The sequence below is a fragment of the Meriones unguiculatus genome, chromosome 6 (assembly GCF_030254825.1).
Source record: "Meriones unguiculatus strain TT.TT164.6M chromosome 6, Bangor_MerUng_6.1, whole genome shotgun sequence".
NCBI classification, from domain to species: Eukaryota; Metazoa; Chordata; class Mammalia; order Rodentia; family Muridae; genus Meriones; species Meriones unguiculatus.
The window spans coordinates 61249322-61266369 of record NC_083354.1 but is presented as its reverse complement, the minus strand read 5'-3'; the positions used below and the strand labels follow the sequence as shown (position 1 = coordinate 61266369).

Below are 17048 nucleotides of genomic sequence, written 5' to 3'. Positions count from 1 at the left end.
GCCATTGGAGCCTCCCCTCACCTGGGAAACACGATCGCTGCAGTTTTAGGGCCCAGAGTTCAGTCTCCTGGTCGCTGCACAGAGAGTGCTGTCCCACTTCTCAGACACAGTGCTCTCCCGGTGCTGCCATCTTGCCCCCCTCCTCGAGACCTGAAATTTTCTTAAGTTAATAACATTGTTTTTAAAACTGAAATCACAGAACAGTCATGGGAGCTCAGTGGCTTACCTCTTGTTCAAAGTTTCTCAAATGTACTATTGTGGTGGGCAAATTGTCTACATTTGGCCACATTTAGAGCATAATGGATTACAGTCATTTCTGATTTTACTGTTGTTTCAGTCTGCTGAGTTTTTATCTGATAAATACCTGTACGCATACATTTTAAAATTTATTCTCTTATGCAATACATCCTTACCACAACCCACTCTTCATTCATTCCTCCCCGTCCCCATCTCAGCCACTTTTGTGTCCAGCATCCACATTTTCTTTTCTCCTCAGAAAAGAGCAAGCCTCCCAAGGATATCAACCGAATACCATGAAAAGGGTACAGTAAGACTAGACTGGGGTCTTTTCTGAGGCTGATACTCCGACTAAGGAACATGCATGGTGATAACATAGAACCCCTAGACGTAGCCCATGGCAGCCCAGTCTCCAAGGGGATTCCCTAGTACTGGGAACAGGGTCTCTCTCTGACATGAACTCATTGGCTCTTTGATCACCTCCCCCTGAGAGGTGAGCAGCTTTACCACCCCACAGAGGGAGACAGTGTGGGCAGTCCTGAGGAGACCTGATAGGCTAGTGGCAGATGAAACAGGAGGAGGACCTCACCTATCAGTTGACTGGGGAAGGAGCACATGGGAGAAGAAGTGGGAGAGAGGGAAGTATTGGGACGGGATGAGGGAGGGGGCTACAGCTGGGAAACAAAGTAAATAAATTGTAATAAATAAAAAACTTAAAAAATAAATATTTTAAAAAAATAAGAAAGACTAGACAGAAAAACCTCATTTCAAGGCTGGGCAAGGCAACCCAGACAGTGGGAATGGATCCTAAGAGTCAGTAAAAGAGTCAGAGATACCCCACTCACAGGGTTAGGAATCCTGCCCCCAACACACACACACACATACAATACACACACACACACACACACACAGAGAGAGAGAGAGAGAGAGAGAGAGAGAGAGAGAGAGAGAACATCAAGCTGACTACCTTAACATATATGCAGAAGACCTAAGTACAGACCCAGGCATGTTCTGTGATTGTTGCTTCAGACTCTGTGACCCTCTAGCCCTGCTTTGTTGATTGTGTGAGCTGTGCTCTCCTGGTATCCCCAAACTTCCTGGTCTCTACAATTCTTTCCTCTTCCACAGGGTTTCTTGAGTTTGAGGGGAGCTCAAGATGGAGATCACTGGCTTGAACAATTTCTCTGCCAAATGTATGGCTGTGAATCTCTGCATCTGCTCCAATCAGCAGCTGGAGTAACCTTCTCAGAGACAGATTAGACTAGGCCCTGATAAATGAATATAGAAGAATATTAGGAGACATTTCATTCAGTTTTTTCCCCTACCCTAGGTCTCTGGGCTATCCAGCCTCCAGTTCCTGGTCATCCAGACAGCGTCAGGCATGGGTCTCAAGTTAGAGCCATAATCAGTTGGCCTCTCCTTCAGGTTCTGTGTCATTACTGTGTGTACTGCCAGCACATGTTGCAGGCAGGATGAATTGTAGGTTCAAGGTTTGATAGCTGGATTGGTGTACCACTGGATTCCAGTACAACACTGGAAGTTGACTGGGTACAGAGATGGCTGGCTGGATCAGGCTTTGTATTCTCCATTACTAGGAGTCACCCTTGTAAATTCCAGGCACCTTCCACTGCACGAGATTTCTACGGGAAGAGTTTATGTTAGCTTGGGTATAGTTAGCTTGGGTATAGCTCCATTTTTAACTAAAGAGCCATCTTGACTGGGAGCTGAATTCAGATTCCAGGAAATATCACAGAATGTACACTTGGCAGAGGACAAAGTTAACTCTCCTAACAACAGCCTCCAGGAAATATCACAGAATAAATACTTTATAGAAAACAGAGACAATCTCCCTGGCAATAATCAATGAGAATCTGTTGAGAATCAGGTGGGAAAATTCTCCCCAGTGTTTCAGATATACTTTAAAAGAATAGCCATTGTGATCATATGTCTTAAGCAATTGTGCCTCAGAAAAGGTCACCTTGCCCCTCTAACTTTTACCTGATCCTGTAACATCAAGGCATGAACCCCCCTGCTTGCTGTCATGAAAACTTGTGACCCCCTGTTTGCTGTCATGGAAACCTGCTGCTCACGGTCTCTCCCTTTAGAAACCCTGCTCACTCAGGGCTCGGCATCCCACTTCTCTACTGCTGTGTCTATGAGACTTGCGTCCTGAGTTTGATCACTCTTGTAATATAGCTCTCTTGCTCTTGCATCCAGTTGTCTCCTGGTGGTCTAGGAGGGTCCCATGAACCTGGCATTACACTACATCACCCAAAAGTCCTCCAATTCCAGTCATCTCTCCCTCCACTTCTCCCACTCAACTTGATCCCTCCTGTTCCCATCTTCACCCACCATAGTCCACCCTGAAAATCTCTCCTATTTTCCCTTCCTAGTGAGACCCATTCATCCCCCCATAGAGCCCTCCTTGTTACTTAGCCTCTCTGGGTCAGTGGACTGTAGCATGATTATCATTTATGTAACAGTTAATATCCATGTATAAGTGAGTACACACCATGCTAGTCTTACTGGGGTCTTGGTTACTTCACTCAGGATAATTTTTTTCTAGTTCCATCTATTTGCCTGCAGGTTTCACGATGTCATATTTTTAAATAGCTGAATAAAACTCCATTGTGTAAATGCACCACATTTTCTTTAACCAGTCTTCAATTCTATAGATGTTCTGTTCAGGAAGTTCTCTCCTCTGCCAATTTGTTCAAGGCTATCTCCCACTTTCTTTTCTATCAGGTTCAGTGGATCAGGTTTTGTTTTTTTTTTTTAAATATTTATTTATTACATATACAGTGTTCTGCCTGCAGGCCAGAAGAGGGGACCAGATGTCATTATAGATGGTAGTGAGCCACCATGTGGTTGCTGGGAATTGAACTCAGGACCTCTGGAAGGGCAGTCTGTACTCTTAACCTCTGAGCCATCTCTCCAGCCCCAGGTTTTGTTTTGAAGTCTTTGATCCACTTGGACTTGAGTTTTGTGTAGCACAATAGATGTAGATAAATGTGCATTATTCCACATGCTTGGATCTACTTGGACCAGCATCATTTGTTGAAGATATTTTCTTTTTTCATTGTGTCTTTCTGGATTCTTTATCAAAAATCAGGTGTACATTGGTGTGTGGATTTATGCCTGTGTCTTTGATTCAATTTCATTGATCAACCTGTCACTTTTTATGCCAATACTATGCAGTTTTTATTACTATAGCTCTTAGTATAAACTAAGACTAAAACTAGGGATGGTGATACCTCTGGAAGTTCTTTTATTTTTCTGGTTTGATTTAGCTATCCTGGATTTTTTCTTTTTCCATATGAAACTGAGTATTTTCCTTTCAAGGTCTGTAAAGAATTGTGTGGAATTTTGATAGAGATTGTATTGAATCTGTAAATTGCTTTTAGTAGGATGGTCGTTTTTACTATGTCAATTCTAGTGATTTGTGACCATGGAGAAAATCTCCATCTTCTGATATCATCTTCAATTTCTTTCTTCCCAAAGACTCGAAGTTCTTGTCATACATGTCCTTTCACTTGCTGGTTAGAGTTACTCCAAAACATTTCATCTTATTTATGGCTATTGTGAAGAGTGTTGTACCCTGATTTCTTTTTCTGCTTGTTTGTTCCTTGTGTATAGTAGGGCTACTGATTTATGTTAGTTAACTTTGTATCTAGTTACTTCACTAAAGGTGTTTTTATCAGCTGGGGTTCTCTGTAGAAATTTTGGGGTCATTCATGTATACTATAACATTTGCTATGACACACTGACTTCTTCCATTCCAATTTGTATCCCCTTATACTCCCGCTGTCTTATAACTTCAGTTAGAGCTTCAAGAACTATATTAAATAGACACAGAGAGAGTGGACAGCCTTGCCTTGTTCCCAATTTTAGTGGAACTTCTTTGAGATTCTTTCCATTTAATTTACTGTTGGTTATTAGTGTGCTGTAAATTGTCCTTATTATATTTATGTATGTCCCTTTTATTAAACTCTCCAAAACTTTCCTCACAAAGTAGTGTTGGATTTCGTCAAAGGCTTTTTCAGCATCTAATGAGATGATCATGTGGGTTTTCTTTTACTTTCAGTTTAATATGGTGGATGACATGGATTGATTTTCATTGCTTGTACCCTCCCTGAATGTCAGGATGAGGTTTACTTGACCATGATGGGTGATCTATTTGAAGTGTTCTTGGATTTTATTTCCAAGTATTTTTATTGAGTATTTTTGTATCTATGTTCATAAGGGAAATTAGTCTCTTTTTTCAATTTTTTAAAAATTTTTATTAATTACACTTTATTCACTCTGTATCCCCCCCGTAGCTCCCTCCCTTCTACTCCCCCAATCCCTCTCTTTGTCCCCCTTCTTCACACATGGCCCTCCCCAAGTCCACTAATAGGCGAGGTCTTCTTTTCCCTTCTTCTGATCCTAGTCCATTAGGTCTCATCAGGAGTGGCTGCATTGTCTTCCTCTGTGGCCTGGTAAGGCTGCTCCCCCATCAGGGGAAGGTGATCAAAGAGCAGGCCAATCAGTTCATGTCAGAGACAGTCCCTGTCCCCATTACTATGGAACCCACTCCGACAATGAACTGCCATGGGCTACATCTATGCAGGGGTTCTAGGTTATCTCCATGCATGGTACTTGGTTGGAGTATCAGTCTCAGGAAAGACCCCTATACTCAGATAATTTCCTTCTCTTGCTCTCCTTGTGGAGCTCCTGTCCTCTCCAGGTCTTACTATTTCCCACTTCTTTCACAAGATTCCCTGCATTCTGTACAAAGTTTGGCCATAAGTCTCAGCTTCTGCTTTTATAGTCTGCAAGGCAGAGCCTTTCAGAGGCCAATTGTGGCAGACTCCTATCTTGTTCCCTCTTTTCTCCTTCTTCTGATGTCCATCCTCTTTGCCTTTCTGCATGGTGATTGAGCATGTTAGCCAGAGTCTTCCCTGTTGATTAGTTTCTTTAGGTGTGCAGATTTTAGTAGGTTTATCCTATATTATATGTCTATATGAGTGAGTATATACTGTGTGGGATACCTCACTCAGGATGATCTTTTCCTATTCCCACCATTTACCTGCAAATTTCATGATTTCCTTGTTTTTATTGCTGAGTAATATTCCATTGTGTAGATGTACCACAATTTCTGTATCCATTCCTCAACTGAGGAGCATCTGGGTTGTTTCCAGGTTCTTGCTATTACAAACAAAACTGCTACAAACATGGTTGAGCAAATGTCCTTATTGTATACCTGAGCCTCTTTTGGATATATGCTTAGTGGCATAGCTGGATCTTTACTTTTCTTTCTTTGTTGAAATTTTGAGTGGTTTAGATATCAGAGTGACTGTGGCCACATAAAATAAAATTGTAAACGTTCTTTTTCTTTATACTTTGTGTAATAATTTCAGAAGTATTAGTGTTAACTCTTCTTTGAAAGCTTGGTAGAATTCTCTCCTGAAGACATACGGCCTTGTACTTCTTTCTTTCTTTCCTTCCTTCTTTTTTCTTCCTTCCTTCCTTCTTTCTTTTTCTCTCTTTCTTTTTATTTTTTTTGTTAGAAGACTTTTACTCACTGTTTTTTTTTTTTCCTTAGGCATTAAAGTTCTATTTAAATCATTCATCTTTGGTAAGAGGTCCCTATCAAGAAAATTATTCACTTCTTTTCAATTTTTGAATTCTGTGAAGGAAAGGTTTTTAAAGTAGGACCTAAAGAATCTTTGGATATCCTCAACATCTGCTGTTATGTCCCCCTTTTTGTGTCTGAGTTTTTAATTTACATATTCTCTGTTCTTTTTTTTAATTCAGTTTGTATAAAGGTTTGGCAATCTTAGCGATTTTCTCAAAGGACAAATCTTTGTTTCATTGATTCTTTGTGTTGTTCTCTTTGTTTCTATTTTATTAATTTCAGGCCTTAGTTTGGTTATTTCTTGCTGTCTACACCTCTTGGTTGTGTGGGGTTTTTGTGTTTTGTTTTGTTTTGTTTTTCTAGAGCTTTCAGGTGTACTGTTAAGTTGATAGTATGAGTACATAAGCATTTATTGCTATGAATATCTATCTTGGTGCCACTTTCATTGTGTCCCATAATTTTAAGTAAGCTTTGCATTGATTTCCATTGAATTCTAGGATGCCTTCAGTTTCTTTCTTTATTGCTTCCTTGACCCAGTAGTTATTAAATAGAGAGTTGGTTAGTTTTCATGAATCGATAGGCTTTTTTTTTTCCAGGTTTCTCAAAATCCAACTTTCATCTGATGATCTGATAGGATGCAGTGGGTTATTTTAATTTTCTTTTGTTTATTTTTTTAAAAAAATTTAATACAGTTTATTCACTTTGTATCTCAACTGTAGTCCCCTCCCAGTCTCTCCCTCCCTCCCTTTTCTCCTCCCATGTCCCTCCCCCAGTCCACTGATAGGGGAGGACCTCATCCCCTTCCATCTGACCCTAGTCTATCAGGTCTCATCAGGACTGTCTGCATTGTCTTCCTCTGTGGCCTGGTAAAGCTGCCCACCCCCCTCAGGGAGAATTGATCAAAGAGCCAGCAACTGAGTTCATGTCAGAAACAGCTCCTGTTCCCCTTACTAGAGAACACACTTGGACACTGAGCTGCCAGGGACTACATCTGTGCAGGGGGTTCTAGGCTATTCCCATGAATGGTCCTTGGTTGGAGTATCTATAAGTCTCAAAAAAGACCCCTTGGCCCAGATTTTTTTTTTTTTTTGGTTCTGTTGCTCTCCCTATGGAGCTCCAGTTCCTCCCCTCCCCCCACCCAGGTCTTTCTATCTCCCCCTTGTTTTACAAGATCCCCTGTACTCTGACAAAAATTTGGTTATAAGTCTCAGCATCTGCTTTAATACCTGATGGGGAGAGTTTTTTAGAGGCCCTCTGTGGTAGGATTCTGTCCTGATCCCTGTTTTCTCCATCTTCCAAAGTCTAACCAGTTTGCCTTTCTGAATAAGGATTGAGCATCTTACCCAGGGTCCTCCTTCTTGCTTAGCTTCTTTAGGTGAACAGATTTTGGTATGATTATCCTATATTATATGTCTAATATCCACTTATAAGTGAGTATATACCATATGTGTCTTTCTGCTTCTGGGATACCTCACTCAGGATGATCTTTTCTTTTTTTCATCCATTTGCCTGCAAATTTCATCAATTTCTTGTTCTCAATTGCTGAGTATTATTCCATTGTGTAAATGTACCACAATTTCTGTATACAATCCTCAACTGAACGACATCTGGGTGGTTTCCAGATTCAGAATCTTATGGATAAAGTTGCTACGAACATGGTTGAGCAAATGTCCTTGTTGTGTATTAGAGCATATTTTAGATATATGCCTAGGAGTGGTATAGCTGGATCTTGAGGAAGCACTATTCCTAATTGTCTGAGAAAGCGCCAGATTGATTTCCAAAGTGGTTGATATGCCCACCCTAGCTCCTGAATAATGACATGCAAACTTTTATTTCTTATTATAAGCTACAGGGACTATAGCTAAGCATATACTGAGCTATTCTAACACTGGCCTACTTTCCAGCTGTGTGGCTCATTGCCTGCCATCTTAGTCTCTCTCTTGCACCTTCTTGCTCATCTGTGTCTTCATGGCAACTCTCTTCTGAGGATGCCTCTCCCCCAACCCAGAACCCCATCACTGGGATCAGAAGTCCTTCCTTATCCTTTCCTTCCCCACTATTGGCTATTCAGCTCTTTTTTAACCAATCAGAAGGTTAGTAAAAACAATGTTTACACAACATTGAGGCAAGCTACAGTGCCAGGCTCTAAGATCAACAAAAAATAAATGGGACTTCATGAAACTGAAAAATTTCTGTAAAGGAAAAGACACTGTCATCAAAACAAAACGACATCCTACAGACTGGGAAAGGATCTTCACCAACCCTACATCTGACAGAGGGCTAGTATCTAGTATATATAAAGAACTCAAGAAGTTAAAAAGCAACAAATCAAGTAATCAAATTAAAAAATGGGGCACAGAATTAAACAGAGAGCTTTCTGTAGAGGACTATAGAATGGCATAAAAACACTTAAAGAAATGCTCAACGGTCTTAGCCATCAGGGAGATGCAAATCAAAATGGCCTTGAGATTTCACCTTTCACCCATCAGAATGGCTAAGATCAAAAACTCAAGTGACAACACATGCTGGGGAGGTTGTGGAGAATGGGGAACCCTCCTTCATTGCTGGTGGGAATGCAAACTTGTACAACCACTTTGGAAATCAATCTGGCTCTTTCTCAGACAAATAGGAATAGTGATTTCTCAAGGTCCAGGTATACCACTCCTAGGCATATATCCAAAACATGCTCAAGTACACAGCAAGGACATTTACTCAACCATGTTGATAACAGCCTTATTCGTAATAGTCATAACCTGGAAACAACCCAGATGTTCCTCAGTTGAGGAATGTATGCAGAAATTGTGATACATTTACACAATGGAATAATACTCAGCAATTAAAAATGAGGAAATCATGAAATTTGCAGGCAAATGGTGGGACCTAGAAACCATCATCCTGAGTGAGGTATCCCAAAAGCAGAAAGACATACATGGTATATACTCACTTATATAGACCTATAAGATAGGATAAATATACTGAAATCTATACACCTAAAGAAGATAAACAAGAAAGAGGACTCCGGGTGAGATGACCAATCCTCACTTAGAAAGACTAATGGGATGGACATTCGATATAGGAGAAAACATGTAACAGGATAGGAGCCTACAGCAGAGGGACCTTCAAAGATTCTTCCTAGCAGTGTATCAAAGCAGATACTAAGACTCATAACCAAACCAGGCAGAGAATCATATGAAAGAAGGGGGGATTAGTAAAACCTGGAGAATACAGTAGCTCCACAAGGACCAAATATATCAGGGCACAGGGGTCTTTCATGAGACTGTTTCTCCAACCAAGGACCTTGTATGGATATAATCTAGAACCCTGCTTGAATATAGCCCATGGTAGCTCAGTGTCCAAATGGGTTTTCTAATAAGGGGAACATGAACTCTGACATGAACTCAACACCAAGCTCTTTCACCCCCGCACCTCATGAAGGAAGATCAGCCTTGCTAGGCCGCAGAAGAGGACATTGCAGCCAGTCCTGAAGAGACTTGATAAGCTAGGGTCAGATGGAAGGGGAGGAGGTCCTCTCCTGTTAGTGGACTTGGAAAGGGGCAGGGAGAAGTTGAGGGAGTGAGGGTGGGATTGGGAGGGAATATGGGAGGGGGGGGCTATGGCTGGGATACAAAGTAAATAACCTGTGATTAATATAAAAAATAAAAGAAAAAAAAAACTACAGTGCCAAAGCCTGGACTGAAACCAGATCTCTGGGTACAGAAATCAACTTTTGAATACACAGTGCACAAAAACTATCTCTAACAGTAAGAGCTAGCTCTGCCCCCTACTGGTTAAAGCACTTGGAAGAGTAAATCCTGTACCTCTCCTGGGCAACACAGTAGGGCTGGCCCCAATGGGGAAGGCACTGGTGAGCCAGTCCCAGGGTTTGCGAGCAAGAGAACTGTCCCAGCCCCTCACAGGCTGCAGCATTTGGGAGAGTGGGCCCAGTGCCTCTACTGGGCAGCACAGTGAAGCTGGCTTTGGAGGCATGGGTGTGGATGAGCTGCCATTAGGATTAGGGCGTGAGATCAGGAAAGCTGACCTTGCCATCTGCCCATGGCAGCACTGGGAGGCCTATCCAGAGAAGTGCTGGAGAGCTCAGCCTGGTGGTGGTGATAAGGGAGAGTCAGTGGGCCAACCAGCTCTGCTATCATCCAGGCTCAGATCTGGCGTTTAGAGTTGGTCCATCCCAACGTCTGTATCATCTGTGAAGGACTGGGAAATATGAAGTGGCTGGCCAGTCCTGCTGATTCAAAACTGTAGGAGTTCTATAACATAGGGCAACAATAGGATGACTGAAAGGAGTCCTAATGAGGATCCCATATTGATGAATCAGAAAGACAGAGATCTTGAACCAGACCAATTATTCATTGCAACGAACATGTAAAAGTGAAGATGTGTAGTCAGATTTCAGTGAGTTTGAGGACATACTGGTCTACAGAGCTAGTTCCCTGGCAGGCAAGGCAACATACACACACACACACCAACCCACCCACACCCAACAATCCCTCCCTCCACATAAACTCGATCTTGTGTCAATTTAAAATGAAATTGGCCAGCACAATATACATCAGTGCTTGAAACCATTAAGATAGAATCCTACATCTAAATAATATTTTTATGATTCTAAATCCAACTGACAGTCCTGAGCATATTTTAAAAGGGCTTTAGTTCTGAACTTGAGCTTCACTCCTAATTAATACTCTTGACATGTATGCAAAAACTAATAAACAAACAATGAAATAAGAGAAACCTGCTTTAAAAAAAAAGGTGTTCTGGGTAGACTATAAGAAACACAAAGAAAAGAAGACATAGTCAGACATGTTTTGTATTTGAGAGTATTTTAATGTTTAATGACAAAAAGGTAACATTACATTAGAAAATACTTAAACAGCACTAAAGTACTGGATTACAGCTTTCTATCAAAATGTCGCAAAAGAGAAGAAAGGTCTGACAGGGTAATTGAAAGTGCCAGGAAGGTAACTGTATATGAGGGAACTCTTGGCTACATCCAGGAAACTCACATATCCACCCTCACAATTAAGGAACACACCAACCCGGCCCATTGGCATCTCTATATAGTGATGAATTACTGGACAGGTGGTGAGGAGACTGTACTGATTACCCTGCTTCACACACACAAGGAGGAATACACCCTCAGGTTCAGTCTGCTGCCTTCTATTTGTTAAAAGGTCATCCTCACAGACTCCTATAGCCCATTCCGGAGAGTCCATTAAATCCATCTCCCAGTAATATTTCCTAGAGAAGAAGCTCTGTAATCCACAGGAAGCAAAATAGTGTCTAGCTGATTCCACAGTTGTCTCCTGATGGTGAGGGCTAAAGCTGAATCTTTTCAGGACATCAAATAGGTTCATCTTGTCATGGAGTAAGATTGCATTTCCAAAGAATATGTTCACTGTGGGAAGAGGCAAGAAGCAACAATTTAGTTGAAATGACTGTTTACACTTCTTAGGTGAGAGAGGTACCTGGAGATTGCCTGAATTACAAAAGAGAAGGTTAAGGTTAGCAGGTTAAATGTATCTCAAATACTTCAAAGTCAAGAAATTCCACAAGAAACTCAATGGGACCCTGATGAAAAATTTGCTGATGCTGTAGAGGTGGCTTTTCATTACACCTGGCAAAGGGAAGACGTGTGCATTGCAGCTAGGTCTGGAACAAAGACTGTCCTTATGCATTTCCATTTAAAAGTTATTCTAAAATAGAAACAGTGATTATGGTATTTTTATTTGCATGTAAGCACTCACATTTGTACTCAAGTAAAGACTGAATGTTCATTAGAAGTGGTTCCCTAGTTGTAACTGTCTGGCTTTAACCCCTGCCTCCTCTGATACTCTTTCCATATGAAGTCACAATTCACATTTAGATCTAATAGGGGAATAAAGACACTGCCTCTTGACCTATCTATTTGTTTTATTTTTATTGCTCATGATATATGCCTTCGTGTATACAGTTATTTTATGTTTATTTACTTCTTTTTTGATAGAGAGCCTTGGTATATATTTTTGACTGGCTTGGAACTCCCTATTTCAAACAGGCTAGCCTCAGACTCATGGGCAATCCTCATGGCTCCACATTTTAATGTTGGGATTACAAGTGTACACCACTATATTTTATATATTTTTAAACTAAGAAGTGTAACATATTTTAAAAAATTCAACTGCTAAAATGATTAAGGGAAAACAATCAAATAACTCCAACATTTAGAATGATTTAGATGGTCCTGAATTAATTATCATTTCTTATGTCTCAAGAAACAAGTGTTACTATATTTTCATCCTGGATCACATACAACATTATATTCATGTTCATTTATATTTGGTGTTTGTTAAATGACCACATGAATAAACACGATTAGAAACGTGACTTACAATGACATGTCCTTTAGGGGAGGTACAAATTCATATGTACAAATTGTATGTCATTATTGAAGGGCACCTCTGGTCATACTGCTGACACTCACCTTGGAAGAACTTGCACCTCTCAATCAGTCCAATGATGGGCAGGGCACTGAGCTCGGGTTTCATCACCTGGGGCATGAACAGCTGCACTGACTCACTCCTGCAAGAGAAAAAGACCTGATCTGCCTGGTGCTAAAGACACCATCACAGTGATTAGGAGAAATCCTTACTCCAAGTTCAGACAATGACTCAGGAGTTAAATCCCCTCCCATACAAGCCTGACAACTAGAGTTCAATCCCAGGAACCTGTGGTGGAAAAAAAGGACTGACTTGTGAAAGTTGTCCTGTGAACTCCATGCATGTGCAATGGCACACTTGCATGCATGCACAAACATACAGAAAACACACCTAATTAGTACAAGTAAACACTTGTCTGAACATCTTTCACACAAGCATTTTTTGATATCATAGTGACATCATGATCAGAAAACAGGGTTGTTTCCTCTTAGATGCTCTTTTGAAGCCCTTCTGGCTACCCATTTCTTTCTCCATGCATCCTGCCACTTCTTCTACTACTAGAAAATAAAGGTGATGGACCTTAAGGTTTATGATTTCAAAAGTAGATATTTTATCACCAAGACCTCTTGTATACACTGCTTCACTATTATGGAGTAATTGAAGGCACTTTCTGGTAAAGAACAGATGTCATATACATGAATGAAACCAATCTCAAACATCATATACAAGCAATTGAGTATTATTCCTATCTAAGTATGTTTTTAGTTTGCTAAGGCAGCTTGGTCAATTTTGTAGCCTAGTTTAAGGATCCTGGCTTGCACTGATGACTGTACTCACCTTCTGAACACATCTTCCATGTCCTGCAAAGACAACAAGAACAGTTAAGATTTCTGAAGAAATGGCATTCAGTGTTTGATTATAAAGTTCAGATAAATGTCAGTCATCATCAAACTGATCCACCTTGCAAATTTATTTTCATGTCTCAGGATAATGCCAACCAAGATTAGCAGAGGAGATATCTTAATGAAATTACACTGTGAAAGTAACATTTATAAAGAAAGTGCATAGTGATTGTACTGTGCTCTGCAAAGGGGACTTCCTTGAGCCTGTCTACAAAGCATAGGAATATTTTTTATGAAGAATGCTTCAAAACTGTAACTTCACCCCTGACTGGTACCTCATAGCTATAATTCCAGAATTTAGAGTTTTGAGGCCTTATGACTACTGTGAGTTGCAAGCCAGCATGCACCAAAAAAGAAGACCATATATCAGAACCACTATTTCCCAAAGTACCCTCAAATACACAGGTTTAAAAAGAAGAAATTAGATAAACTGTGTATAAGTAGAGGCAAAATATTCAAGTAGAGGCTCACTGGAATGTTTGGTAACAGGAATAACTGCATTTGGGATTTCAGAGAAGCAAGCACAAAAGCAAAAAATAATGATGTGATATTTAATAGGGAATCTACTGACACACTGTCAAAAGCTTGTTCTTTTAAGGTTATGGGAAAGACTAGTGTCTCCAGATTATCCGTGAAAAGGAAATCCACTGACAATAAGTGCAGGGAATGTAGACAGCTATCTTAGATGTAACAGTCAGAGTGTGGGCTTCAGATAGCAAAGCCCTTCATGAACTCCTCCATGCTCACCTGGAGCAGCACCACATATGGCTGCTGGGACATTGTCATCAGCTCCCGATACATTTCTATTAGTTGATTCTGTTTTCGGACCATCAAGGCTTTGCTTTCCCAGAGTTTCTTTAAAAGAACTTGGCCTTCATTTTCCATACACTCTATATGTTGCTTTTCTTCTTCGTAGGGGATTGGATGTACTTTCCCATACTCCATCCTGATCATTTCTTTCTGAAGAGACACGTAGTCCTGAAGAAAAAGGGACATTCTAGGTCACATTTACAGAACATTTTATCTTCTCAACTGACTTCTATGCTTAAATTCGACTAATGAATCCTGTCAGTGTGCTGCACACTGATTTGCTGTACCCACATTTCAGAAATGGAAATTATTTTATTTCATTCAATTCTTCTTTGTTAAAGGCACAATCAAACAAACACATCATTTTCTCTAAGGATTTTTATTAAATTAATGAGCTCCTGAGCCACCTGAAGAAAAGGTATTCATTGGTACTTCATATGCTCACACAAATATGAAATTCTGCAAGTAGTAATTAAATATCATGACACAGCCATAGAGTCAAAGGCACAATGCTGAACTGTCAGCAAGTCACTCATTAGTCTCAACATTCTCTGCCACAGCTTGGCCATGCTCTCTGAGTGCAGAGTTGTATACCACACTCAGAATTAGAGGCCTGCAGAAAAGGTTTTCCTAGTATCAACAACCATGCATTATTCTCAACTTTTTAATGAGCAGGTTTGCAAGAGAGCTGCCTCAACCTATTTTCAAGCTGATTTTCAGCATCACAATACTCACCAACCACTGAGTTGTCATTCTTTTCTCTGCATTTAGATTCTCCTGATTTTCTTGGAGCTTCTCCCATAAAGATGCAATTAGATATAGAAATCTCTCCTATAAAAAGTAAAAAATATCCACTTTAGGTAAATAAATAGTACTGATGAATTCTTAGGCAATGAACACATTACTGTAGGGAGAGTAGAGGGATCACAGTATCCTTTACTTTTTACTGTTGTTGACTATGAATTTTAGATTTCAGAGAATAGAATTAAAAAGTACAACATAACCCTTTGCTAGGTTAAAGTGATTTAAGCCTGACTGTCTGGGTAACCTGTATCTGGTTGGGATTCCCAGATCCTTCTCTCTAGCTAATTCCAATGTATTTTTTTTTTCTCATTTAGTCTCCAGTAATGCACAGTTTTTAAAGATATGAATTTACTATGTCATTTTTCAGTGACCTGAGCATAGTGAATCATAAAACTAGAAATTGTCTTTACATTATTATTTTCTGAAACTGTGTTTACATTTGTGATCACCCTTTCTCCATTAACTGTTTTTAAAAAGTCTCCATTCAGAATGCAATTGCTTCGGTATCATCAGGACAGGCATCTTCCTGTGCTCTGCTAAGCTCCCTCTCTCCAGAAACATCACTTCTCTCAGAAACATCACTTACCATTTGCCTCTCAGCAGCTGCTTCAGTGGGACAGTGTCTATGACCCTTGTGCTCCTGGGAGTCAGAGCACAGTTGACAGAGGAGGACCCTGTTCTCCTCACAAAAGATCCTCTTTGCCTCCTTGTGGGTCATACACTTGTGCTCCTCAGAGCTCAGGTACTTCATGAGGCTGTCCTGTCTGGCAATGTGCACCAGTTTCTTCAGAACAACGTTGGTTCTGAAGTCCTTCTGTTGGGATGGATGCCTACACGTGGGACAGTGGACAGGAACTTGGAGGTCTTCCCAGGAAAGGCAGAGGCAGGCCCGACAGGAGCTGTGTCCACAGCTTATGGTGATTGGGTCTGTTAGGCAGCCCAAGCAGATGGGGCAGGTGAGCTCTTCCTGGAAGGCCTGTGAGATGCCTGACTCCATTTTCCTGAGGAAAGAAACAGAGTTACTATTATTGGGCTCTAGAGAAGCAAGAAATTTCACAAAATCTGATTCAAGTTGTGATTCAGTCAGTTCTCTATGGCAAAACTGGCTTCATTTTTTTTATGAGGAAAATGAAAATGAAGCATAGGTTTATAGTTGTTGATAATTCCCGGCACGCTTTTTGCGATGGAAACACAGAGGATCTGATGACCTTCTGTGTCATCCCATCTGCAATTCTTCTGGTGACTTCAGCCCCGATTGGTACCTTGATTCAAGGCCACAGCCATCTTCAATGTTGTAGATAAAACAATGTTGTAGAAAAAATACATTGTAAAGTGGTCAAAGTCCATCAAATCCACAGGCTGGCCTTTCATTTCAGGCATACATTAGTAAAACACCTCCTTCTTGTGTAGCCAATAAAATAAGCCCTACTTTACACCTTCTCCAGTAAATGCTTTTGTTTGATCTCACATTAAGTTTCCACTGTTCCACCACTTGCCAAGAATAATACTTTATGTTGGATCATAACTAAAGGGTATGGGCCATCATGCTATGAAAGAAATGGTGGCAGGAGTTCAAAGCAGCTGGTCTCCTGGCATCCAACATCACACTGTAGAAATCAAGGAAAGCTTATGCTCAGCTCCTCTTCTGCTTTTTCTTTAGTTTGAGCCCCCAACTCATGAAATGTTGCAATGATCTCAATAGAATTCATGGTGGATCTTTGCATCTGACAAATCTAACCCAATAATCATTCACAGACTTGAGCAGTCAATTTCATACCAATCCTAAATAACATCAGTTGAATACTAGGCAAACCCTCCATGGAAATTGATTGCCTCCAAAAGACACAACTCCTGCCTTGAGTTTATGAGGGAATATCTTGAGACATAAATGAAGCTCACATGACTATTTGAGACTTGGTTATCTAACCAACAGAGTTCCTATTTTTCATCTCTTTTACCTTTTACAAAAGAAATAATCTTGCTTTGATTGAGGCCAATTTTGTGAAAATAAATTAAGTTTCAGGGATTTGACACTGATGATGGAGTCAAATGGCTATATAGGTGTTTCAGAATAACTCAAAATCCAGGACTAACACTCATTTTTAATGATTAGAAAAGAGATTGTGGCGTTAATATGGCTTTCCTTAACTTCTCTGATGGTCATGTTTTCCATGAAGTTAATTTTTTGCATATCAGACAACTCACCCCATAATGCTTTGGAAGTACACAGAGTTAACTAAAATA

The 17048-nt window shown here is 40.4% G+C and overlaps 1 protein-coding gene across 1 annotated transcript; it reads right to left on the bottom strand.

Moving 5' to 3' along the window:
* Positions 1–10773: 10773 nt before the first annotated feature.
* LOC132654854 (tripartite motif-containing protein 43B-like) lies at positions 10774–15801 on the bottom strand. Its single transcript, XM_060386135.1, has 5 exons — positions 15391–15801; positions 13938–14168; positions 13126–13148; positions 12333–12430; positions 10774–11348 (listed from the first exon to the last, which is right to left on the bottom strand). The coding sequence occupies exons 1-5, from the start codon at positions 15799–15801 to the stop codon at positions 10774–10776; spliced, it is 1338 nt and encodes a 445-aa protein (XP_060242118.1).
* Positions 15802–17048: the final 1247 nt, after the last annotated feature.

Bases quoted from the DNA above. Each gene is read 5' to 3' on its own strand.
- LOC132654854 (XM_060386135.1), bottom strand. From the start codon at position 15,801: ATGGAGTCAGGCATCTCACAGGCCTTCCAGGAAGAGCTCACCTGCCCC. The intron at 13,149-13,937 runs GTGAGCATGGAG...TTGTCTTTGCAG, and splicing joins CATATGTGGTGCTGCTCCAG to GACATGGAAGATGTGTTCAG. The intron at 11,349-12,332 runs GTGAGTGTCAGC...TTTGTAATTCAG, and splicing joins GAGGTGCAAGTTCTTCCAAG to GCAATCTCCAGGTACCTCTC.